Genomic DNA, 26,356 nt, shown 5'->3' with positions numbered 1-26,356 from the left:
CAGCTTCGCCACAGCCCATGGGCTCCTGCCTCTGAAGCGTTGCGTCTGCCTGCCCACCCCAACCTGATCAAGAGAAACAAGGGGCAGATGCTTGGCATTACCAAGTGCCCGCTGAGAGGCCTCCCTGTTCTGTCCTCCCACTCTCTGAGGACAGAGCCTGTGGACCTCCTCTCTTCTTCTCCCTCCCACCGCCTCCCTCATTTGGGCCCAGGCAGTCCCCACTTCTCGTCCCCTGCATGGAGCACCTGGCAGAACTGGAAGGCAGGTGGTTGGTTGGTGGTCAGTTGAGGCACAGGAAGGCTAACCCCTGCTGCCCCTTTTGTGCTTTGGAATTCCACAGCCCCGCTCCTACCTCCAGCCTGGAGAAATCTGTGGGAATACAATGACTCGCCCACCTCCAAGAACTAGGAAATGAGCAAACTGGATCGGAGGGAGCAGACTGGTCCCAGCTATGGGCTGGCTACCGGGGACTGATGCTGCCGCCATGTAAACAGGCCCTTAGAATGAGGCTTCATGGGCCCTGGAGGATGGACATGCAGCCACTTGTCAAAAGTGCTTTGATTCTGGACTACAGTATGTGCATGATTTGGACGGGGGGGGGGGGGGGGGGGGGGGGGGGGGGGGGGGGGGGGATGAGGCGCTCTCCTCCCAACCGTGTGGCCTCAGGGCCAGCAGGGGGCACAGCCACCCACTCCCACCAGCTACCTCCTTCAAGATGAGGCTAAGGCCAAGACAAGCAGCAGCTGCCAGAGGGGAATCCATCCAGGGAGGAAAAGGCATGAGCTGGATGACTTGGAGGGCAGGATCAACACCAGGCTTGCATAAATATCGAAGGCTGTGAACGTTAAGGCTGCAGGCATCCTCTCTACTAGGTTAAGTGTCTGCCGTATCGTCTCATCCTTGGAGCTGCTCAGGTCCCTGAGATTGTATTCCTGGGATGGGTCAGCCGTGCCAGTGAGGTGCCTGGCGGTCAGACCAGCTCTTTCTGTGGGTCTGCGGCAGGGGGAAAAGAAGGGACATTCAGCAAGGGGCCTCTTGGCTTAGTTCTGGCTACTAAGAGCCCAAGGCACATCCTCACCTCCTCAACCGACCGATGCCAGCAGCACCAGCTAGATGTGTTACAAACAATACCTCTGGCATGCTAATGTAGGCATCACTGCCCTGCACTTTATGGTGAGGAACTTAAGGCCAGGATGGGTAGATAAAATGGCAAAGTTGGAGTTCAAACTCAGTAGGTCAAAGCCCTACTTCAAAGCCCTACATACCATGCTCCTTCACTAGCTTATCAACGGTGATCGCTCACCCTTCCCAGGCAGCCTGAGACCAGGGAAATCTTAAAGATCCAGTAACAAATTCCCAGTAGTGGGACTTCAGACACCTGCTTCCCAACACCAGTGATGGGGACCCACCCCCACCCCCACCCCCGTACCTGAGCCAGGTGGGCCCAGCTTCTGCTCCTCCAGGCCCACCAGCTGCATGACACTTCCATTCTCCGCCAGCTCCCCCTTAGTCCTGTCTTCAGCATGGAGCCCGTTGGTGGGAGGAGCAGTAAGGGACTCAGCCCGAGGAAAGCTGGGCGAGGTGGATGGCGGGACTCCCACAGAGGGCTTACGAGCCACGGGTGGGGGAGCTTTAGGTGGCTTCTTTGGGGCTTGGGGTGGCCACTGCTCTGAGATGTTCCGAAGTTCGGCCACCAGATTCCGCTGGAGGTCAGCCTGGGTCTCAGGGGACACTGGCCTCTCCAGCTGCAGCTTCTTGGTGCCCCTGGAGAATATGAAGCTGGCCATAGAGGCAGGGGACTGGGGAGACCGTGGCTCCACCTCAGGCGGTCCATTGGGCTGGGCACTCGCAGCGTCCTTGCTGGCAGCCAGACCGGAGGCCTTGAGTTGGACAGCAGCATGGAGCCCTGAGGAGGGGGCAGGCGCTGGGCTGGCCCGCCCTGACAGGGCCCTTCGTAGCGGCTTCTGGGGGGCTGACGGCCCGGAGGCCGGGGTTGCAGCAGCCGCAGGAGCGCCCACAGAGCGCAGCCGAACCATCTGCAGGAGTGAGGGCGTGACCAGGGGTGCGCCAGCATCCTCCCTGGGAACCCCGCTGCCTTTGCTGCAGCCCACCGGTTCCTTCCGTGGGAGCTTGGCCAAAAGCCCCGAGACAGAACCGGCTGGAGGTGGGGCTGGTGGAGCCGGAGGAGGGTCTGGGGAACCGTGAAGCTGGCTCTGGGAAGAGACAGCAACTGAGAAGGATGAAGCAGCCAGGGACCTAACAGGCTCTGGGGGGCCTGAAGGGCCTGCAGGCTCAGGGCCAGCCACAGAGAAAAAGGCCTCCTCAGGTGGGGGGAAGTCAGCCATGGAAAGGTCCTGCACCTCCGGTGCAGGAGGCGGGGGTGGGGGCCAGTTGGGGTCTTGGAGGGGCTCCTCAGCAGTCTCTGGGGCAGATGGGGCCTCAACGACCTCAGGCTTCTTAGTGGGTGGGGGGGGAGGATGATAAGATGGGGGTGGGGACGGTGGGGGTGACTGGTCTTTGGAGGCACTGGGTGACTCCTGTGGCGGGGTCAGGGAGGTCTGCGGAGTTGGTGGGGGCTCGGGACTCACATCAGCAGTAGAGACCGGCCCGGGGACCACAGCAGGAGTGGCAGGAGCGGGGGCAGCTTGTTTAGGACTCTTGGACTTGGAAGGGGGTGGGGAGAAAGGGGCGGGTACCTTGGGGTGAGGAGGTATGGCAAACCTGTCACCCAGGGCAGTCGACATCTGTGTACCAGACCGGTCTGAGGGGGCTGGGTCAGAGGATGAGGAACATAGAGACGTGAGGGAAGAAGAGACAGAGGCCCCAGGGGAACGAAGGGAAGTGACACGTTCTGGTTTAGGGGGTTGGGCCTTGCCTGGGGAAGCAGGGGCCCCTGTTAGACCCTTAGGAGGGAGGGTAGGAGTACCACTTTGGCTCGAGTACCCACTGGAGGGTGAGAGCGTCCGTTCTGGGGAGCGTGGGGGACGCCGGGAGCCACCTGGAGACAAGCCAGGCACCCAGGTGCCTGCTGAGTTGGAGGGACACGGAGCTGCCCCCGTCCCTTCTGCCCCACCAGTGGTGGGTGGCCGAGGCAGCTGTTGCTGCTGCTTCCGCTCAGGCCTGGGCGGCAACCCCAAGGGCCCGTCGGGTGCTGCTGAGCCCCGCTGATGGAGTGAGTAGGTCCGGCGGGGAGGTGGGGGGGGCCTCTTCAGCTTACGGAGGGACACGCTCCGGCCGGACAGCTGCCCACTGCTCCGAACGCTGACAGTGTCGGAGGCCTCGGCGGTGCTGCCCCCGCTGGGAGAGCCCCTCCCACTGCCCCCCTGGGGAGGGGGTGCCACGCTACTGCTAGCCAGAGAGCCCTCGGGCTGACCCTCAGAGCCACCCTTAGAGGAGAGGGTAGAGCCATCAGACACGATGGTCTCAGAGGACTGAGAGTGGCTCCAGGTGTCACTGGAGGAGGAAGGATGGCGGCTGCGGGGCCGCGGGCTGGAGGCCAAGGAGAAGCGGCCCAGCGAGCGGACAGAGGCCGGGCTGGCCGACAGCAGGCTGCAGCGGCTCAGTGTGCGCAGGCTGCAGCGGCCCAGGGCCACCACGTCCACCGTGGGCGGCAAGACAGCATGCGGAATCAGTTTTGACAAGTAGGTGGCCTGGGGCGAGATGGACATGGCTGGGCTCAGGGGTTCTGGAGGCCCTGCCCCTCCTGTCAGTCCGGGCACCGCTAAGGACATGGGCCGTGTCACCGGCGGGGGCCGGGCTCCTGTGGACCGCCCAACGAGGGTGTCATCCCGGTAGACGCGGTCGATGTGGCGCTGCAGCATGGCCTCGGCCTCGGCACCGGCCTGGGCCCGTGCCTCCAGCGCCTGCAGGGACACCCGGGCCCCCGTCTCTGAGGCCAGGCCCGCTGGACGGCCATCCACCGTGGGGATGCGGACAGCATCCCGAGGACCAGGAGGCCGAGGGGTACCTGGTGCCTCACGCTCGTTCCGCAGACCTGCGAGGGACAGGGAGGACCGGGGGGTCAGCGGAGGGTTCAGCCAGAGCTCCCGACTCACCACCGCTGCCCTCCTCCCCGCCAGGCTCACCGAGTTCCTTCTGCACGTGCTGCGGCAGTCCCAGCACCGTGCTCCGCCTCTCGCGCCTTCGCCGCCCCGACTTCCCGGACGATTTGGAAAATGAGTCATGGGGTCGGAAGGTGGACCCTGGGGGCCAGTCCAGGGGAGAGAAACCGTTAGAGCAGGTCTCAGGACACATTTTGCAGAGCACTACTTCTGTGGAATCACTAATCAGTGCTCTGCAAAAAAAGATTTCCATAATCAAGGAGGCGTGGGCCAAGCTAGGTTAAACAAAGCTAAACACTTCTTTTCTAGAAGGCTGATCATTTCCAGTGATAATTTCCACTTAGTGAACAATTATTATGTGTTAGCATGCTGAACACTTGGCACTTGTTCCAATAATGTAAGTACTCTTAACCTCATTTTTATAGAACATCAAACCAAAGATCAGAGTGGTTAAGGGTTGGCCCAAGGTCACACAGCTGGGAAGCAGCAACACCAGGCTCAAACCCAGGTTTCCTGACTCCTAACTGTCCTGCTTTGCAGTTAATGTGCATGGTGAGTCTCCAAGAAAAACGCAGGATACTGTGTTTCCTGGATTCACTGACTCACAGAGCCTTGGAAATGCCAGATGAAGAGGAAATGGGGCAAGGAGCAGGTGCTGGGACCGAGGTAGTGCCCACTGCCCCTCCCCCGCCGGGAATCCTGGCCGGTGAGCAGACACCTTTGCGCTGGATCATCTCTGAGCGGATGGAGAGAGCGTCCTCTGCTGTGGAGCTCTCAGCCGTGTAGGATGTGGTCTGGCTGCAGAAAGAGATGCTGTCTTCATCTGGCCCCATCCGGGAGGACTGTTGAGGGAAGAAGGAGATCAGGCCCTGGCCTCAGACATCCCAGAGGCCTACGTGGGCCTCTGCTGTCGCCTCTTCAGGGCTTCCCTTTGGAACTTTTGACTTGGATTCTCCCCAGCTTCACCTAGCACTGAGCGGGTTGTCAGCTGGACTAGCCCTGAGGGGTCATCTAGTCCAGCCCTTCGTGATACAAAAAGGAAATTGAGATCCAAAAGGGTTCAAAGACCATACTTGCCAGAGATTCAGCAGGAAGGGAAAAGGAGAGTCAGGACTGAGCTGGGGGCAGAGCTCACCTGGATGCTCTGGGTGTCTCCATGGTCCCAACCACCTTTATTCAGTTTCTGTTTTTCTGGAAGACACCAGAAAGGTGTGTCGGGCTAGGTCCCTGACCTTGGAGAGCTAAGAGGGATACTAGAGGGGAAGTGAAGGCTACCTTGGTGCTGGAGGGAACGGAGCCCCTCCTGGGCTTGCGTGTGCAGCTCTTCGAGGTGAGGCGGTCGCCCACTGGGGAAGAAGACATTGTCCTGGTGCTCATCCACTACAGACCCCGGCCCCTGGCCGGACCCCACACTTAGACGTTTGTCACTCTCAGCCTTGGCAGAGCCTAGCGGAACAGAGGAGGAAGAGAAGTGAGGCCTGGGGATGCACAGGCTCCACCACAACACACCCCAGTCCCAAGACTGCACACGGTCCCTGCACACACATGCCAAGGCCTGCTTCCCCCAATCTGTAGACACAACCCACGGTTCTGAGTTATACACGCGATACACACAGCCCCCATGCACATATGCAAACTGTACCCAAGAGTACACATCTGAGCACCCACACCACACAAAGTTCCCCATACCCAGGGCACACAAGCCCACCATATATGCACACAACACCCACAGGCTTCAGGACATACACAAACAGCATCCCAGTATAAACACATCTGGGAACCAACATCGAACACAGGGGCCTCCAGAGAACACAGCCAGCCCCTAGGTCTAGACACAACAGCTACAGTTCCCATTCTGTACATATACAAACAATACCCAAGTACATACACGACTGTGTATCCACATGTCACACAGGGACCGATGTAAGGCACCCTGTGTACACATAGCCCGTAGCAAATACACTGTCTTGTCTCCACACCCCGAGCTTTACTTTACAGAAAAAAACCACCCTTTTCAAACACCCCCCTTGGCCCAGGCCCAGGAAGACACTGTGGGACACTAGGAAAGGGTGTGGGCTTTCAGAGGTCACAACCAGAATTCCCAGGAAGTCCTGGTAGGAGGGACAAATAAGGGACATGGCCTCTTATGTCCCCTACTCACCCATGTGGCTATCCCTTAGAGGAAAGAAGGGGAGGGGAGAAGGCCCTCCTCCGGGCCCCTCTAGCCCCAGACAAGGCAGCTCCAGCCTCTCTTGGGAGAACAGTCCCAGGCATCCCCCTCTCCTGGAGGCCCCAACCCCTGGTGCAAAGGAGCCAGGGATCCATTACAAAGGATCCTGTTACAGGCCCCGCCCATGGGGAAGCTGGTCATCTAATCCTGGGAATAGGGGGCTGTGTCAGCAGTTTGCAGCCCCAGCCCCCCTTTTAAATGGAACCCACAACATAAGCAAAAGTGCTGGGAGGGTCATGTGACCTTGGCAGCACCTTGTAGAGAGGGGCAGGAACAAAACAAGCCCTTTAAAGGGCCACACCCCAGGAAGAGGGTCTTCAGCTCAGACACCTGCCCATTTCTTCTTCCCTGGCCCACTCTTCAACAGCCAGCTCCTGCCCAGGGAACCTGCAGGAACCCTACAAGGTCAGAGCTCCTAAGTCTCCCAACAATCCCGATGAGTCTCACCTAATCCCTGCATTTTACAAGTTGGGGAAACAAGATCGACGGAAAGGCCTTGCCTGCGGTCATCCAGCAAATCAGAGCCAAGACTAAACTCCAGGTTCCCAGAGGGGACACCTGGACCACACTCCAACCAAGGACATTTGCTTGCCCGCCTCCCCCCCACCACCCCCGGCGAAAGTCTGATAAACCATGGCCCCCATGTCTTAATCCAGGCCTGAAAGCCCAGTTCCTAGAGAAGCAGTAAGCAGGCGCACTCCAAAACTTCTCTAGGGGCCCCACCTTGGCCTCTAAACAACGTTTCAATGATCACGCCCCAAATTCCAGGGGCACTACTTTTCTCTCTTCTCTGCTCCCCACATCCCATCCTTCCACACATGCTGATTGACCTGGAAGAGGGTGCCCTGCCTCTCAGAACTGAAGTACTGGGATGTACCCAGTACAGTGTGGGTACTCCTGAAGGGAGGCAGTCTCACCCAAGGGCTGCAGACTTCAAGGTCAGAGACATCTGGATCCATCCTCCCAAACCCAAGCAGGGCCCAGACAAAGGCAGCGGAAAAGCCGCTGGACAAAGGCACAGGGGAGGACAGGGTAGTCTGGCCTCATTACTGCCCCCCTTCCCCCACCCATTAGCCTTCCCCGGCTTTGATCCCCTTTTTACAGAAGGCTCTGGCAAATGGAGGTGTCGGGGTCCTTCTTCCCCCCCCCCCCCCCCCAGCCACACCCACTCACCCTTCTTCTTAAAGAGCCCGAGGAGCACCGGAAGGCGGCGGCCCAGGAACACCACCATGACTGCGGGCGCCACTCGGGCCGTCCCCTATTCCGACCTCTCCGGAGCGCCGGGCGCCGCCTTCACCGTAACCCAGCACCGAGTGGTGCGAGTCGCCCGCCCAGCTGCAGAGCCAGCGCCAGGCAGGGGAGGGGGAGGGGCTGCTCTCCAGGTCCTCCTCCCACCTGCGCCACTGGTCCCGCCCACCCACCGACCCCGCCCCTCAAGTGGAGTGCCGTAGCAAGAACCATCCCAGATTCTCATGGGGAAACTGAGGCCCCGAGTCTGCAGATGCTCGGCTCTGGTGGAGAGTATGACTAGCAGGGCTGAAGACAGTCCCAGGAGCAGACCATTAACCCGTCCCCAAGTCCTTTACTAAACCGTCAGGGGCCAGAGCTATGGCAGGGGTCCCAGCTGCCAGATGGTGGGTGGAAGAGCCACTAAACTACACTTGGCATGATCCCCAAGTCCTCCTGGCTGGTGAGGGTAATTCCCTGGGGAAGGAACTCAGAGGTGGAGCAGCCAGGCAGCCCAGAACTGCCTGTGATGGCAAGTTCACCGGCGAAAGCCGCTGGGACACAGCCCAGGACACAGTACTAGGAAGCCAGGGAGATGCCCAGAGCAGAAACACAGTGGCCGGTGGGAACAACTCCTCCTGTGTATGTTCGGGACTTTCTTCCCACTTTGGTCAGGTGGAAGCAGCCCAGAGAAGCACTATGAACTATCCAAGGTCACACAGCAGAGGTAGGCTTCATCGTCCCCCTCCTGCTCTTCCAGCCCAGGATCCTTCCCACTGGCCTCACTCTATGACTTGGTGACTCTGATGAATCACCAGGTAGGGAGAACAGAACTAGCCAAGAAACCAGCTCACAGCTAAGGGCAGTAAAAGTGGAAGGTGGGAGGAGGGAACTGGAGGGAAGTCGGGCTCAAGTTCAAATCCAGCTCCATCACACACAAGTCATGACCTCATATGGAAACAAGGCCAATAAGTCCTCTTTATAAGACAGTTGTACCCATTCATTCAATCAGCAGTATTTATCGAGCTAGTATTGAGAGCTATAGCAAATGGAGAACTTTGTCTTGGTCACCAGTACATCCCTAGCATCTAAATCAGCGCCTGTCACATACTGTGAGTTCAATAAACATTTGATGAATACATGAATGAGGTAGACTAACAATATAATTTTAGATTAGTGAAGACTGGGAAGCTATGATAGAGAAGGGGGTGCCTATAAGAGGCATCAAGGAAAGTCTCTCTAAGAAAAGGACATTGGAACCAAGACTCGAAGGAGGAGGAGCCCGCCAGGGCAAGTGCTGGGCACAGAGCCCTAGGGACAGAAGCAAGAGGAAGTGTCAGCCTTGAGGCAGGAGTTGGGGGGGGGGGTGTCTCCCAGAATAGAAAGGAGGCCAGTGGGGCTGAAATACGGTGAGCAAGGGAGAGAATGACAGGAGCCAGGTCGAGGTGGGGCCCGGTAGGCCATGGCAGAGTCTGGCTTTTATTCAAAGAGCCCCAGGAGGTCAATAATGAAGGTTAAACTGGGTAGGAACAGTGTTAAGAGATACCCTGGGCAACTCCAAAAAGAGTAGCCGAGAAGGTGGAAGAGAAAGTCTGTGAAGTGCTGTCCCCCAAACTTAACCTCAGGACACCCCTCTCTCACCACACCTTTCTCTCTGAGCCCCTAAGGATCTAAGAATTCACAGTGGCTCTCATGCTGCAAGACCCCTCTGCAGCCCCCTCCCCATTCGCTGCCCCACCTCTCAGACCACTCAGAGGATAAGCCCTTGCTCTCTAGAAAACAAACTTTTATGCAGCTGGATAGTATGTAAATCCACAAATCACTTCAATCTAAACAACAATCCTAAGAAGTGGGCACTTTTTTTTTGAGAGACCGAAAAAAATGCTGTCATAGTTGGGAAGGGGCAGAGGGAGTGGGACAAAGAATCTTGGGCAGGCTCTGAGCCCAGTGCGGAGCCCAATGCGGGGCTTGACCTCAGGACCTCACGACCTCGAGATCATGACCTGAGCGGAAATCAAGAGTTGGACACTTAACCAACTGTGCCACCCAGGCATCCTGGAAATAGGCCCTTTTGTCCCCATTTTACAGATGACGCAATGGAGGCTAGAAGGGGCAAGCTGGGAAAGGGCAAGGTGGTATTTGCACTCAGGACAACTGGAATCCAAAAGCTATGCTCTGTCTGCCATGCCAGCTACAAACCCGATCTCCCCTCTGAACAAGGGCTGAGGGACCCTCTCATCCCCAGAAATTCGAAGTTTCTTGGCCACAGCCTCCCCTCTTCCCTCTCTTAGACCAGACTCACCTGCCCCCTTATTAGTCCCGCTCAGACTGAGAAGAGCAATAGGCCTCATTACTTTAGGGTGATTAATGCCAGGTGCTGGGGGAAGGCAGTCTCTGCCCTCATGGATCTTACAATAGCCCTTGGAGGCAGGTTCTCGAGGATTCTCTCCCATTGTTGATCATGGACCTGTGAGGCTCCGAGAGCTAGGTGACTTCCCAAGCCCTGGCTGGCTCCAAAACTGAAGCCTTTACCCACACAGGACACAGTCATCCTCAGCTACCCGCTAACCAAGGAAACTCAGGGCTGAGCTCCACTCAGGGCATGGGGGAACATCAGCTCAAGGTCTCAGGCCCAAGCTGGCAGTCAGGGCCACAGCTGCAAAGTCCCAGAGGATCCAAGGCTCTCACACTTGATAACATCTGGTTGCTCCAGCAACACCCCTCCCCCCACACCCACCGCTTGGCCAGAGCCTGAGGCCTCTCTGAGCCTCGCAAGGCAAGGCAAAGCAAAGCAAGGCAAGGCAAGGCAAGGCAAGGCTTGGGTCCACACACCTGTGACTTGCTTAGGGCGGAGCTCAGCAACCAGAGTCTCCAGTGGAGGGCAGGGACCTCACAAAGAAACTGGGGCCCAGAGAGTGGAAGGACCTTGCCCAAGGCTGTATTTAGAGCCTTCTGCCCTGGCACAGTCCAGAGGTGCAGCCTGGGGCTGAAGCTCCTGGCTCAGCCTGCAGCCTCCGCCTCCCCTCCTCCCCCACCTGCCAGAGGAAGGAAGCTTCCTGGATCAGAGAAGACACCTTGATCTCGGCCACACCCCCTAACATGAAGGGCACACCAGGAAGCACACATGCAAGTTCGTGAGCTCAGATATAGTCCAACCAGCAGAAGTATGTGCGCCTGCACCTCCAAAATGTCCCACTGGGCCCCCCACACACACAGGTGGGTGCTCGCAGGACCACGTCCACAAAGCACACCCAGACCACCCTAGTCCGTGTCCTCACACAGGAGCAGGACCGCAGACTCACACAGGGCCCAGCCAGGTGGCTGTGTGTACACAAAGGCAGGTGCATGTACCCACCACTGTGGGGCTTTCCTGAGCTTGGGGACAGGAAAGAAAGGGGGAGGGAGCCCCCAACCCCCAAGGCCAAGGGCACATTTGTGCGCATGCGTACACACTGTCTTGGCAACATCCTCCATGGGGTGAGGCCTCAACCTGCCCCATTCCAGAGCAAGGGGCGGGGGTGGTGGCGCGCCCACAGCCAGGCAGGCCTGACTCAGGGGAGAGGAATGAGGGGGGGAGGGAACAGCTGCCCAGGTGGCCTTACTCAGGAGCTGGAGCCCTCCATGCCTGGGCCTGACCCCGCTCCCCCACCACATTTGACCACTGGCCAGGCCCGGGAGCCAGGATTCAGGGTGTTCAGAGGTCCTAAGCCCCTCTGTACTGGTGAACAACCCAGGGCCTTCCAACAGGAGCAGAACCCAGAACGTATGGAGATTTTATTCTCCAAGACAAAGGGAAATGAGTATAACAAAAACCTTCACGTGGAAGTTTCTCTTTCTCTTCAGTCTCACAGAACACCTAACAAAAAACCTGAAAGGTATGTCTGACTTCCCTTTTCACAAAGAGCACAAGGAGGCTCCAGGGAAAGTGACTTGCTCAAGGTCACTCAACCAGGAAGTGGCTGACCCCACACTGGAACTTGGGTCTCACTCCCAACACTGCAATGGTCCTAAGTCCGAGGAAGTTAAGGGATCAGGGGGGCTGCATGCAGCCTCAGTCCCTGCCCAAAGAGGGGGAGCTCTGCACCCCACTTCTGCAGAAGGGAAATCCCCCTCCTCTCTCCCCTCAGTGGGAAGCCCCGCCCTAGAGCAGAGCTGCAGAGCTGACAGGCCGGTTTTAAGATAAATATGGGGGGGCAGGGAGTGCCCCAACAAGGAGAGGAGGATCCCATGCCTCAGGCGGCTGCAGGAACCAGCAGTAGTGCAGGGAGGAATTAGCTACAATAATATTAATAAATGTCATAATGAGTTTCCGGGTCAGTATCTGCTCCTGACAATGACATAATAATCTCTCTGGGCCAGGGTGCGAGTCTCAATTTCCAAAAACCCTTTCCTTTGTTCCTTCAAGACACAATTATCCCTACCTTATATATGGCAGAGAGGCAGCCACGATGAAGTCAAGAGGGGAAAAGCCTGGGAATCAGGAAGCCTGGATTAGAGGCCTTGGACAAATGAATCAGCCTCTCTGGGCCTCAATCTTATCTGTAAAGGACCAACACCTACCTCATGGAGTAGCTGGGAAAGCCAAAGCCACACAACCAAGTATAAGCACAAAGTGTGGTCCTCAAGGGAGCTTCTGCCTCTCCAGGGTGTAGGGGTGGGTAAAGGTCTCTCTCAGGCCCCTCTGCCTTTCTACTGGTAACAGGATAATAAACTCACATGTATTGATAGTACCAACTGATTGAGACACACATGATCTCACTAAATCCCCCTTGCCATACAGAGGCACTCCCTCAGGGTCAGTGACTTACCTAAGGTCACACAGCTAGTAACTGGCAGACTCAGGGTGTGTGAACCCAGCTCTGACTGGCTGCAAAATCCTGTTCTTCCCATGCCACCAGAGGCCTCCACTCCCACCCACTTCCGGAGCTCTCTTCAAATCCCAAGTGGCCTTAAGGACCATTATTAAGATAAAGCCTGATAAGGGACACTTTAACAAGAGTTCCCTATCAGCTCCTCAGTGACTTAGTCCTAATCCTCCTGTTTGGGTGGGAAGGGAATTCCAAGCCCAGACCAGAGACCCCAGGGCCCTGGGAGTCAAGAGCCTCAAGGTTTGAGCTCTCACTGCCCCTCAATTGCAGCATGATGCTGAGCCAGTACGTGCCCTTTTCCGAGCCTCAGTTTCTTCATCTGTGAGATGGGAGGGTCGGAGAAATGATCTCTAAAGGTCCCTTAGCATGTGGGCTCTGCCCCTAGGAGGGTAGTGTCCCCCACTTTGGGTCAGGGCCTGGGGCAGCAGCGGGGGCGGGGGGTGATCCCTGCGACCAGAGAGGGCTGGGCCAGCCCCTTGTCTGCAAGCCCAAGGCTTCCACAACCAAGTCCAGACACACTGTTGGTCACAATCTCTCCCAGGAAGGGGGAGGAGATGTAGGGAGAAGCTGGGGGGTAGGTGAGTAAGAGGAACAGGACTTTTCCCAGCTGCGGGACCTACCAAAGACCCCTGGTGCTCCAAGTACAGAGGTAGGGGGAGGGATGAAAGGAATTCCAGGTGGTCTGACTCCCCCAATGACTTAGTCTATTCCCTCAATCTCCCGATCAGCAAGATGGAAACAATAAATCCCACGGGGGCAGGGGAAGGGGGTGGCTGTGTATAAACCTGACAGTACAAGGTCTGGGAAAAAGAGGAGGATCAGGGGCATCTGGGTGGATCAGTCAGTTAAGCATCCGACTTTGGCTTAGGTCATGATCTCCCGGTTCTTGGGTTCAAGCCTGGCATCGGGCTCTGTGCTGACAGCTCAGAGTCTCCCTCTTCAGAGTCTCCCTCTCTCTGCCCCTTGCCCCCACTCATGTTCAGTCTCTCTCTCTCTCAAAAATAAATAAATGTTTAAAAAATAAAAAAATAAAAAAAAAAAGAGGAGGGTGGTATGGTGGGGGATGCTCCCGGACTCCCAATTCACATCTTTCACCAATCCCCCAAACTTCCCAAGACCAGACGCCAGTGGGCCTGGGGAGGGACGGGGGTGTGGTTGGATTCCTGAGATCCAAGGCCAAACAATCCCAGCAGGTTAGTATCTTTCCAGCAGTGAGAAGGCCTCTCCCTGTCCACCCTTACCATTCCCTTTCATCCAAGGGCATCGATCCAATGGACCAGCCATTCCTTGAATCTCAGTTCTCCTTCCATTTCTCACCTGCTCCCTCTCTGAGCCCTTGGGGGGCTTCGGTGCTCTGTCCTCAACCCCTGCCCCTCTCCCACAGTGCTTCCTCCACTTGTGCTCCCCAAACCCCCAGGGCCTCTGGCTTTCTTTGCCCAGAGGACCTGCAGGCCCCTCAATCATAAGAAGGAACCCATCTATTCCTAAACTGATTAAGGGCACAGTCTTTAAAATTTGATAGGCTTGAGTTTGAATCTCAAAGCTACCTCCTTGCTGAGTGGCCCTGGGCAAGCGACTTCACTTCTCTAAGCTCCAGCTTCCTCATCTGTAAAATGGGAAGGATAATGGCTTCTAGCTTATTTCTATACCTGTTGGGGGACAAATGAGTTAACTGACAAAAGGGTTTAGCACAGAACCTCATTTTTATCTCTGAGTTATTATCTCTGTCACCAACCCCCCCAGCAAAGCAGCCTGGAGCATTAAGCCTCCACAGCCCTCTCTGGCCCATACGCCCAACATCTGATTAATCCCAGGTCCTATCACTTCTGCCGCCTCCTCCTCGGTGTGTCTGCAACTGCCACTCCTCTCCACTCCCACAGCCCCCACCCTGTCCCTAGCCCTCACCTCACCACCTCTCCCCTGGATTACTGCAACAGCCTCCAGACTGCTCTCTTGAGCTTCCACTCTCACTGCTCCACCCCCCAACCTGTCCTGCCTGCACCTGCCCTGTTCTGGCGCCATCTTCCCAACACAACACTTTCATAGGCTCCTCCCTTGCTCAAACACCTTCACTGGCTCCCTATGGTCTACAGACTCCTGCCCTCTCTGCTTGCCTTGCATCATTTCCCTCATCCTCTCACAAACGAATCAAATGGATAAGTACTCAAACCCCAGTCCCATACCTGGGCAGAGGCCCAGGCTGAGGAAGCCTTAACCATCCTCAGCACAAGTAAAACCAAAGGGATTGAAGTTTGCATTCACAATGGAATTTCTCTTCCCAGGCACAAGGAAGAAGCCTCAACCAGTTTTCTTTCCAGCCTCCATGCTCAGGTTCAACTCTTGCCTTTGTTCATGGCCATTTCCCAGAGCTGAAGAGCATCCCTGGTCATCTCTCTCTCATTTAATCAACAATCAGGACTCCCTCCAACCCTGTAGTTTCTTCGAAGGCCAAATTAAGACCATCTCTCCAGTTTTCTAAAACTAGCCCCAACCCAAAAGCCTTCTGAATATTCCTCAGCCCCCACACTTACTTCTCTGTTGTCTTGACATTGCTTTCTGGTTTCTTAGGACCACCTTAAAGCCTGGTTGGTGCCTGAGTTGCAGCAGGAGCTGTAAGAGCACAGGGACTAGTGGGCAAGAGACTGTAAACCTAGTCCTCTCATCTCCCTCTCTCTCCTACCACAAGTGGTCACAAGTCAGCACCCACAGTTGGTTCTCAGGAAACCATCAGATTAGAGTGGCCACGGGAAAGCCGGGGAAGAGCCCCAGCCCCACCCCTTGGTGCAGAATCTAAGAGAGACAGGTGGTCAGATGGATTTCAGGATTGCTGGGACAGGGAGACTACTGGAGGGTCCTGGAGTCTCTCATCAATCCACTTTCTGAGGAATCCTCAGAGTCTACCAGAACATAATTAACCCTTTTCCTACTGTTATTTTGATCATCACTGTTATTCTTCAAACCGCTACTAGCACATGACCTTAGACAAGCCCACCTTCTCTATCCATAAAATCGCTAGACAGAACCGTAAGGGTCCCAGAAGTCGCCTAAGCTATGCCCCCCTTATTTCACAGACAGGCCCTTCCGTGGGAGCCAGGAGGTCCAGAGGAGTGAAAGCAATCTGCTCAAGGTCACCAGAGCCCATACCAGAGTCACACTGAAAATCCAGACCCCCCAATTCCCAGCACAGGTTCTATCTGTCACCCCCTGCCCCCGTGTGGAGGGATGAGATCATCAGGCTCATTTCAGAACCTCTAGGAATGTGGGCCACCCTGGGAAGACATGGGTGGATTCTCCCACCACAGCCAAAGGAACCCCACCCCACCTTCTCCAAGATTCTTCCACTCCCAAAGGCCAGAAGGAATACCTGCCTCTGTTGGAGATCCCCTTATCTTCCTCAGGGGGAAAAGCAGATCTAACCCCCAGCCCCTACCCCATCTCTGGATTCACCAGGTAAGGGAACTGGCCACCCTCAACAGCCCCTCCTCCAGCAACCCTTGGGACTCTGGGGGATACCCTGAACTGTCGCACCTGCTGGGGAAAACCAGGAATCCTATCTCCCAACCCTAGAGTTGGAAGCCTTCTCCATTCTCCCCCTCCACCCACCCCCCACTTGGAGGCTGGAATGTGACCCGCGGAGGGATCCCGCAGCAGGCCGGGAAGGGCTGCGTTCCAGCTCGGTGGCTGCACTGAAAGGGGGACATGCGGCAGCGACCACGGGAACCGCGGGTAGGGGGAAGGGGGACGACAGGCAGCGGCGACGCAGATGGGGGTGGGGAGAGAGCCCAAAGAACCAGTCCAACTCCCAATCACGTCAAATGGAGGCGGCCCATAGTCTCCAGCCCCCTGGTTTCCTGCTTCTCTCCTGCACCTTTGTCTCCCGTCCCTCCTGCAAACTTTCAGCCCGTTGGGGGCTAACAAGTGTGTGTGTGTGTGTGTGTGTGTGTGTGTGTGTGTGTGTGTGTGTGTAAAAGTGCCTTAGGGTCGGTCTTTGAGCCTGAGTGTGGGAGTCTGGTTGGTTGTGCAGTTCTGAACCCGTGGGTACATCTATGTGCCTAAGACGCTGGGCAACTGTACCTACATGACTGATGTGTGTGTGCGAGTGTGCGAATCTGCGCGTGTGGTATAATTCCTGTGGCTGTGTAAACCGTATACCTAGGTGTATGTACCTGTCTCAGGGTCTGTGCGTTCTACAACGACGCTGTGGGTGTAAACGTGTATGCGATTTTGCGTCTGCATGTCCGTACATTTGAGTGGGTGTTGTGTGTGACTGTGTAAATTGTGAACATGGACGTGTGCCCGCCCGTGGGTATTCGCATGTACGCGTGTCTCTTTGCGCATGTGAGGGGTGGGGTCTGTGCGGGGGATTCCCGGCCCCCCACACTCACACCCACCAAGCCCCGGGAGGGGGCAGCAGCGGTGGCGGCGGCTGCGGCAGGGAGACCCTCCTCCCCGCCTGCCCCGCCCCCACCCCCGGCCCCTACCTGCCGGCCGCTTCGCCGACCGCCCGAACCGCCAGAAGCTGCGGGCCCGGGGGCCGCTGGGGGCCTTCCTCTTGTGGTGTGAGTTGCCCATGGCGGGCGCGGGAGCCGGCGCGGAAACCCTAGCGCAGCCCAACCAGCCCGGCCGCCGGGCCCGCAGCCCCGGGAGGGAAGCAGAGAGACGCGCGGGCGGCCACCGCAGGCGCCCCCAGCCCCAGCTCAGCCACGCCTCCAGGCTTTGCGGCCAATGGCCGGGCCGGGGGCGGGGACGGTGGAGGGGCGGGGCCTGGCGCGCGTCCCGTAGGCTCCACCCCTCCCGGGACCTGGGAGACCAGCTGAGCCACCCCACCCAGAGCGCTCGGGAAAGGCCGGTGTGTCCAGGTGGGGCAGGCGGGTCGCCAGCTCTCTCAGCCCAGCGGCCGCCTCTCTGAGGACTGCAGTGGCGCCCAGAGAACGAGGGCCAGGTCTCCAGACAAGGGGGGTCCGGAGCCCCGCTGCTGCTGGGGCCCACCAGCCACCACCCCGTGAGTGTCACGTGTCTGTGTGTGTATCTCCTGTCTCTGTGCCTGTGTGTACACATGTATCGATCTGACTGTATTTCTGTCTTAATAGTGTTTCAATAACAGCATCCTTTTATATAGCGCTTACTATGTGCTAGGCACTCTGATAAACTGCTTTCATGCCACAGAACAATTTTATAAGGTAGGTAGTTTTATCATCCCCGTTTTACAGATGGGGAAATAGGGGTTCCATGAAGTCAGATGACTAGCCCAAAGTCAAACATCAGTAAGCTACAGAGCTAGGACTCAAACCCAGACTGACTCCAATACCCGCTGATCCATGCTACTACCCCTACTGTTTATCTGTGCCTCTGCATAACCTTGAAGGAGGGCATGTAATTGGGCATTGGTAACTGTATGCTTGAATGTGGCTGTGTAGTTGTGTACCTGTGTACATATCTGTGACCCTGAACGTGTGGGTTCCTCTGTGTAAACATCCGTGTGCATCTATCCATATCACTGAGTCTGTTTTCAAACATCTGGATATGCGCTTTTGTGTACCCACCTACGTAACTGTGGCAGGCTCTGTCACATTGTGTCTGTGAGTGTAAGTAATGGAGTGTATAGGTAAACATGTGAGGCCACTCATGTCTGTGTGCCCCCCACTCATCTCCCCTTATACAAGTCTTCATCTTTCAAACCTAGGCCTCGCTTCACCTCTTCTAAAAACCTTCCAGGCCGCCAGGCTATCCTCACCTCTGTGTCCTCACAAACGCCCTTGTGCCCAGGGCTCAGCAGCCTAAGTGGTGACTCTCCTTTACCATCGCTCTGCCCTGTCTCTCCTACTAGGGGCAGCATGGTGTAGCAGAGAGACTGCTGGGCTAGAAGTCCAGAGCCTTCAGTTCTAATCCCCATATTGCTCATCCTTTCTGCCACCTGGGTAAGCCTGTCCACTGCACCAAGCTGCCTCTTATGCCCAGTGGCTCCAGGGCACCCTGTCCCTCCCTGCAAAATTGGGGAGTCAAGCCCCACCCTCCTTCAGGTCCATGCCTTGCTAAGAGTTTGCGATTAACAACAGTGCAGTCCCCGAGGGGTTATATTTTATTCATCCACTCATCACGCATACACTATATACCAAGATGTGTGCACCAGGTTCCCGCTTTGCAGAGAAGAGGGTCCTGGCGTCAAAGCTGGGAGACCTCGGAGTATCTGCTAGCCCAATTCCCCTAATTTACAGATGGGGCCCATAAAGGAGAAAGGTGGTATGAAGGAGCAAAGAGAACACTCAAGGGTAGCGTCCAGATCTCTTGACATAAGCTGAGCAAGGGTGTATGCAAAGAACTTCAAAGGACGTCTGGAGTGTAGCAGGTGCCTTGGCCTTTGCAGGAGGCTTTGCAGTAACTGCCCTGCCCCCAGGTCAACTCATCTCCCACCACACCCCTCATCGGAGCTCCAGCTGCACAAAACTGCTTGCCACACACACACCCATACACACCTCCAAGCCTTCCCACATGCTTCTTTCTCTTCCACCTTTGCCTGGAGGATTCCCCATTTTCCTCAAGATCCCGCTGGACAGTCTCTTCCTCCAGGAAGTCTTCCTTGCAGCCCTCCTCCCCCAGCTCAGCCCTCTGTGCTCCCACAGGCACTAGTGCTGCACTCTGATAGAACTGATCACACCTCACGGCCCCCCAGCACCCTCTGCAACACCATTCCAACACTCGTCTCGAGACAACAGCTTGTTGTGGTATCTCCCTTTCCAACCAGAAAACAAGTTCCTCGGGGACAGTGATCGCCTCCCTCCTCTCAGCAACCCCAAACGCAGCACAGTGTCGGGCACGCAGCACGTCTGCTGTGCGGTGTTGAACAGGACCTGGTGGAGGCAGAGACGGTGGGGCTGGCCCGCTGACGCGGAGGAAGGTGGTGATGATGTCACTTAAGTACTGGGAAAGGTGAAGAGGCACCGGCAGGAGAGTCCCAGTCTTATGTTCTTTCACTACAGAGGCTGTGCTTGCTCCAGGATCCTGGAGAAATAGTACTGCCCACAGCCAAGAGCATGAGAGAGCCTGGGGTAGGACTGTGGGAAGACGTAGCTGGTATGGAAGACCAGAACTCCTAGAAACCACAACACTGGGCTGAGCGCCTGGTGACTCTCTTGAACCATGGTGAAGACCTCACCTAGCTAGAGGCTTGGAGGAGAGGGGTGTCCTAAGCAGACAGGAAGCAGACCCCAGCAGCAGCCTCCTGGGAATTATGCACTGTGCCAGAAAATTTGGGGGTTAAACCCTTTGCAAGCTGAGCTGTGTCTGTCTCCCCTCCATGCCAATCACAGGGCTGGGCACCTTGTGAGTAGGGCTGACAACCCTTGATGAACCAGCCCCTGGGGGCAGTAAACACAAAAGCACAGAGACAGTGGAGTATACTAATGGGAGAGACCCAACAGCGATTCCACCCCTCCGGCCCATAGTAGCTGCTTCCAACCTGCTTCCAACTTACTTCCTCCCCCAAGTCAGCCAAGGGCCTAGAGGTGGCCGTGGGGTATGCTGGGGTACGCTGGTATGTTGACAGAAGGTGGAGGTGTGGATACCTGCTCTCCCTGCCCCACCACCATCACGGTGGCCCAAACAATATACAATGCCTCCTCTCATTAGTTTTCATGGGCATGTGACGGGCCAGGAGCAGCTGAGGCAGCTTTGAGGTTTGGGGAGACGGGGATTTCCAGGGGACAGCTGGGTAAGGGGAGGCTCTCCCTCTGTCCTTTTCTGACAAGAGTGTAGATTTTTCTGGCCACCGGGCTTAGCCACCCCAGTTCAGCAAACTTTGCTGCCAGCCCTGCTTCAGGGGCAGGAGATGGACAGAATAGTGGGGGGAGGGCCCATCCTAGCCCGAAGGGGATTTCCAGAACACTGGGATGTGTGCCATGGGTGGGGATTTGAGGCCTCCATCAGGAGGGAGAGGGAGAGGCAGCTGGAATGAGCCCCTGAAGGTGTTGGAGGTAAGGGAGGGGGTGGAGCCCTTCTTGGACTCAGCTTCCTGCTCATCTCATCCCACTCCTGGTAGAGGCACCTCTCTGGGGCTGGATTTTCCATTTGAAGTCTGAACAAAGGAGTAGGGAAGCTAAGGTCAGCCTGGCAGGTGAGGGTTCCTGCTCCACCTTTAATGCTGGCTGGCTGTGTGACCTTGAGCAAGACACTTAGTCCTCTGGGCCTCAGCTGCCCATCTGTATGTGCCATTATGGCAGCCTGCAGCATCTCAGGCCATCAACTCTGAGCATCTAGGATCCACAGATGCCCATGCTCTGGGGCCCATATCAGATCACCTAGCTATTACCCAAAGCCACTTTGCACCAGGCCCTGTGCTGGGCAGTGCAGAGGGAAAGGACCATCAACCCAGTCCTGCCCTCAGGGTGTTCAAAATTATGAGGTATGGTGATTCCTGCAACCCACAGAACCCAGAGAAGCAGCTGGCCCCAGCTCCTTGCAGGCGCCTTGCCTGATTCCAGCACTGCAAATCCCTCAACCCCAGCTTCCTTTCATCCTTCCATTTTTGTTTACATGTCACCTCCTCTGGGAAGCCGTCCCTAATCTCCCCTGGGATCACTGTGCTTCCCTCCTTTGTCACACTTCTTGACCCTTCATTACCTATTCCATGTCTGGTTCCTCCCTCAGATTGTGAGGTTCATGAGGACTGGGACCTTGTCTCTCATTCATCCCCAGAACAATGCCAGGCACATAGTATAGGTACTTATTACCCAATATTAAATACTTAATCAATATTTTGAAATACAACAGTGAGGCACCCTCTCCCATCTGGACCCAAGGCAGATAATGCCCATCCCTTCACAGGGGCCTGGAGGAGGTGGTCCCAGATTCCTCTAAGGAAGTCACTCCCCCCATTGGCCGTATCCCACAGCAAAGAGAAACCTACCCCTAACAAATTGGTCCAGGCCCCAGGCTAAGGACACTGAGATGTCCTACCCAAGAAGGTGGCCAGAAAAACATATACTGTCCAATTCCAAATCCCTTAAGCACCCTGTTCTAGTCTGGAGGCAGTAAGTTCCCTGGGGGCCATCACAGAGATGAGAACACTGGTGCCAGGCCTTGAGAGATGAGCAGGAGTTCAGTGGATAGAGAAGTGAAGATATGCACACCCTAAGTAGGGGAGACGGCACATGCAATGTGGAAATACATAGAGTGTTTACTGAAAAGCAAACAGACACTCTCCTGTCCTTAGATAGGCAAAGTGTCCATTACCCAAAGTGCCTTAGGGTCCTTTGTTTTGGAGCTCCTCAGGCCCCTTCCTCAGCAGAGAGAGATGGCATTATTCACACTATTCTCCTGGCCCTCCTTACTATAATATCTAGGCCACTCGGTCCCAATGTCTTGTACATGACCGGCCAAAAGGCAGCCTCTCCTTTCCTGAGCATAGCTCCCACCCTCATGGCCCCAGCCCATCCTTAAACCAGAATTCTAGAGCCAGAGAGGCTGTCAGAGGCCATGAAACCCCATCTTTGTCATGACGGGGCATGTGTGGCCCACCATGGGGTGCCACAGAACGTGTACAGAGCACAACTCAAACTCAGGAGTCTCTCCACAACCCCACACCAAGGGCAGTTCTCCCTGAGTGAGTGGCCAGAGTTCTTCAGGTAAAGTCTGCTGGACTCGGCAAGGTGGCTCCTGAATTCTTTGAGTACTGAAGTCCTCTAACTCTGATCCCAAGAATGATCCCACTCCCCACCCGGCCACTGTCCACTGCCCGCGAGTAACCTTCTTCGGGAGGGCTACATCCTCCTATGTACTCCTCTCCAGAGTCAGAAACACACCCAGCCTCATACTGTTTTGTTTGGAGAGTGTGGCCTCTGGAGGCCGACTGAGTGCTTCTGTCATTCCATGCAGGTGGGGACCTTGCCTGTCTTGTCCCAGGTATCCACGTTACCCTGAACAGTGCCTGACACTACATAGTAAAGGATAGGTCTTTTTCAAATGAATGAAGCCGAGTGACCTATTTTCTCCCCTATAAATGGTAATAACTGCCCACCTCTCAGGCTGTTGTGAGGACAAGGGAAAACACTCATAAAGATGCCCAGCCAGGGTCTGCCAGAGAGCAGCCTTCTTGTTACTTCTTCAAGTTCGCCAGCACCCTGCTCTTCTACGCTGCTCACCTCCTGCAGAGAGCCTCCCCTGATTATCTATTTGGGCTCCAGTCCTGGCATCTGTCCCAGAAACACTTCCTCCCCACATACTTGTCTGGAGTCCAGGTGATATTTCTGGAAAATATGGCCTCTTATTTGTTTACTTTTTCTTATGCCTAAGTCCTCTTGTTGGGCAGAGGTAAGATTCTTTCTGTGACTCCTGCCTCAATCATCATCACCACTACCACCATGGGTATCTGAGGCGTAACCAAGAGTGGATTTCCAAACATGGATCAGCTAATGTCCAAGTCCTCAGCATCACAACCGCAGAAACTTGCTACCCTCTAGACCTTTCTCCACAGCTTCACAAAGCACTTGCATGGCTGTTATCTAATTGGGTCCCTGAAACACCCCTGTAAAGCCAGGATTTATTATCCCTGTTTTACAGATAAGGAAACTGAGGCTTAGACGGGTTTAATAATCTGCTGGTGTCACATAGCCTGGGAGGGGCAGCAGAGTTGTCCTGTCAGCCCTGAGCCTATTCCCTCCAGACTGGGTCCTTAGAGCTCAGGTGATTAATAGCAACCCTTTGCATTTTTGTGGTAACTTCACTTTCGCAAAATTTTCACGTCCCCTCTTTTGAGAATCATACAGAGACAGAAATCTTGGAGTCACAAACCCACCAAGGCAACGTCCAACCAGAGGGTCACCCCTGTGAGAAGGTCCCCTGTCTTCCCTGAGCCAATAATGGAATCAGTGGGACCACAGAGAAGTTGCTGCCCAGCATCACAGGGCTTGCGAGCAACTGAGCCAGGATCTGGACTCTTATTTGCCTGACTCTCATACTCCTCCCACTCTGTCAACTTCCCTTATTTCTCTCTGGACCTTTTCCCTTCTGTAGAATGGGTTGGATGAAAAGATCTTTAAGCCTTACCCCCGGTCTTTGTCCCACCTGTATGTCTTATTTATGAAAACGGTACCGGTTGGAGAGGCAGATGGTTTGAGTTCAAATCCGAGTTTGGGCAAATTCAGCACTCACTGTCACTGAGACTCAAATATTTTTTCATCTGCAAATGGGCTCAAATGAGATAATGGATAAAGGGCTCCTGGCACATTCAGAATAATCAATAATTGTCAGATTTCCTCTCTTTTCTTTCTAAGTCTGTGCAGGGCAGTCCTGGAAGACAAGTGCTCAAAATTCTACTCTAAGCTCAGTTTCCCCATCTTAACTGTAGTGGAGTCAGATTAGGGGAGCCATGACCTGCATCTCTGGGTCTCTGGTTCAGAGACTGGGATGGGGGAGCTTCCCAGCAAAAGCTCCTAACCTCTCAAGAATTTTCCGTATATTCCTCCTTCCCATTTTCCCCAGTCTCCATTCTGAACATTTTCCCCAGAAATAGTTAAGCCTTCTTTGGGCTTCCCCTTCCTGATCAGCAGTGCCAGTGGAGATTAGAGAGATTGGATTCATTTGTCTTCATAAACAGAAAAGAAGTTGGGCCAGGCAGGTGACAAGGAAACAATTGGAATAATAGGAGGTTGGAGCAAAATGGAGCAGGACTTCCTCCAGTCATACCCAGGGCCACCCCCAGACCTGGGGAAACAACAGCCAGGGGCAGGGAGGTGTTTCCCATGCACGTGGGCTCAAATCAGGCCGACTGCTGCCCAGAAAGCCCAGTGCTACTGGATACCAAACACAACGCAGGGGGAGGCCTAGCCACTGAAGCAATGACAGATATACCCCAGGAGGTTGGAGCAGGGACTTATAGGATCAGCTTTCCCAGCCCCTGCCTCCAGGCTGGTCTCTGGGGAAAGGGGTCCACTTCCCTGGGGTACACCACTAGCTTTCTATCTCCAATCCTCACAGTCTGACCACAATCCATCCTGCTGCAGTTCTGACCCAAGCCCTCTTGAGAGGGGGATGACTTCAGACCGAATCCCAGTGGGACAGCCTTAGGACAGACTCGGGCATCCAGTTGGGAGTACAGAGCCCTTGGAAACACCCTTCACCCAAACCCTCCCTCAGGGCTTGGCCCAGCCATCCCTGCCCCAGCACCCTGACTTCTATTTGTGCCTGGGCCAAAGGGGAGCGGGGCCCTCATCCAAAAGGAAGATCAGGCCGGATGCAATCACACAAGAGGCTTTTCACCCTCTTCCTGACCCCTCAAATGTTCCTTCTAATTCTCCTGCAGAGGAGGTGGTTAAAGGACACTGGGAGGGTAAACACAGATGGGATGGGCCCGCACACACCGCCATTTCCTCACCTCTGGCACTGCAGCAGGAGCCACAGGGAAGGTAGACTTCGGAGCAAGGCAAGCCCCAAGGGAGCCCCACCCTCTTGCAGAGACTCATGCCCTACCCCTCAAACGGGAGACAGAAACAGAGGGGGGAAATGAGAAAAGAACCAAGCAAGTGCCCGAAAGAAAAGTGACCCCAGCAGGGATGAGCCAAGTCAGCCATCCACACCCCCCCACCTCCCCTCAGGCTGCCCATCCATCAGGCCAGAGAGCCCACAGACAGGGAATTGGCTGTTGTGTTTTAAGTACCCATCACAGCCCAGATACAGCTTCTCCCTTAATTTGGGCCTCAGTTTCCCCCATCTGTAAGCACGCTTCCAACACTGGCATGTTTCTACCAGGCCTGGGGGAAGGAGTGATGGGGAGGGGCGCCATGGTTCATTCTCATCCCTGAGCTCACCACCCCAGGAGGTGGATGTTTGCGGTTTGGCCCAGGGGAGTGGTGAGGGGAGCCAGGTGGGAAAAGCTAACACAGTTAAGAACCTAAAGCATGCTATGCCCCACGTTGGGTCCTTTGTGGGGCTGAAACACCTTTTGAGTGCAGTTGACCTTCCAGACCTGGAGGAAGCCCCACCAGAGACGCAAGGCCACTTGCCTCTCCCATGGGCCCCAGGCCAGAGCCAAGTCTCTGACCCCCTGACTCAGCAGAGGGCAGAACCTGGGTGAGCCTGGGGGAGGGGGACTGCCTCACCGTCCCAAGAGCCAGATTGCCAGCACTTCCTGCTTAAACCAGGAGATTCCTGCCCCAGCCGGGGGTCCCTTCTCTCCAGAACGGGGCCGGGCTGACTCTTGGCGATGCTGGCGGGGTGGGGCGCGCAGAACGGGGGTGCTCGGGCTGAGCCCCGGGCTCTTCGCTCCCCCCCCCCCGCCCCAGTGCCTAGAGGCTCACCCCTCCAACGCGCCGCGGACCCCTGGCTGAGCCACCCTGGCCGCACCCTCGGCGCCGCCCGGCGCGCAGCCCAGGTGCCCGGCCGCCTTACCTCGGCCTTTACCCTTGGCCCTCCTGGCCTTGTCGTCAGCCTTCTTGGCCCGGGGGGCGGCCGGTTCGGCGCCCTCGGCCCCCGCCGCCTTCTTCTTGCGCCGCTTGCCCCGCAGCCAGCTGAAGGCGCGCCGGAGGCCGGACGCGCCGGAGCGGGACTTCTTCCTGCGCGGGGGGCCGCCCGGACCCCCCGGCTCGTCGGCCGCAGGTGCGGCGGGGGGCGCGCGGGCCGCCATGGCGCGGCGGGCGGACCGGGAGGCGGGGGTCAGGCCCCCTGCGGCGGGGCACCCATGCGCGGGGCGGGCGCGCGGGCAGGCGGCCGCCGCGGGGAGACGCGCGGGAGAAAAGTTTGGGCGGCGGAAGCGGAGCCCGCGGGGAGCGGCCGGGCGCCGGGAGCGGCGCGGGAGGGGCGGGCCGGGCGGCGAGCAGGCGGGGCGCGGAGGCCGGCCGGGAGCACAGGAGGGAGCGGCCGCGGGGCGGGGGCGGCGCCGCCTGCCGCCCTCCCCGCCGCCTCCGGCCCGCGGCCCCGCTCTGGACTCTCGGGGGGCCCGAGGAGGGCGAGGTCGGGCGCCGAGCGAGCCGCTCCCGTGT

At 56.5% G+C, this 26,356-nt stretch overlaps 1 protein-coding gene across 3 annotated transcripts; it reads right to left on the bottom strand.

Moving 5' to 3' along the window:
• Positions 1-642: 642 nt before the first annotated feature.
• Positions 643-26,001, bottom strand: KIAA1522 (KIAA1522 ortholog). Of its 3 annotated transcripts, none has more exons than XM_042996331.1 (7): positions 25,767-26,001; positions 5,337-5,507; positions 5,197-5,252; positions 4,780-4,903; positions 4,086-4,202; positions 1,430-3,994; positions 643-993 (listed from the first exon to the last, which is right to left on the bottom strand). In XM_042996331.1, exons 1-7 carry the CDS (start codon positions 25,999-26,001, stop codon positions 971-973), a joined length of 3,291 nt encoding a protein of 1,096 aa, XP_042852265.1. In that variant the 3' UTR covers positions 643-970. The 3 variants fall into 3 exon arrangements, with proteins under 3 accessions (XP_042852265.1, XP_042852266.1, XP_042852267.1); XM_042996332.1 differs by lacking the exon at positions 25,767-26,001 and adding an exon at positions 16,868-16,973; XM_042996333.1 differs by lacking the exon at positions 25,767-26,001 and adding an exon at positions 7,465-7,579.
• Positions 26,002-26,356: the final 355 nt, after the last annotated feature.

Source organism: Panthera tigris, chromosome C1 (genome assembly GCF_018350195.1).
Source record: "Panthera tigris isolate Pti1 chromosome C1, P.tigris_Pti1_mat1.1, whole genome shotgun sequence".
NCBI lineage: Eukaryota > Metazoa > Chordata > Mammalia > Carnivora > Felidae > Panthera > Panthera tigris.
Note: the sequence above shows the minus strand (reverse complement) of the source record. Positions and strands in the feature narration are given on the sequence as shown.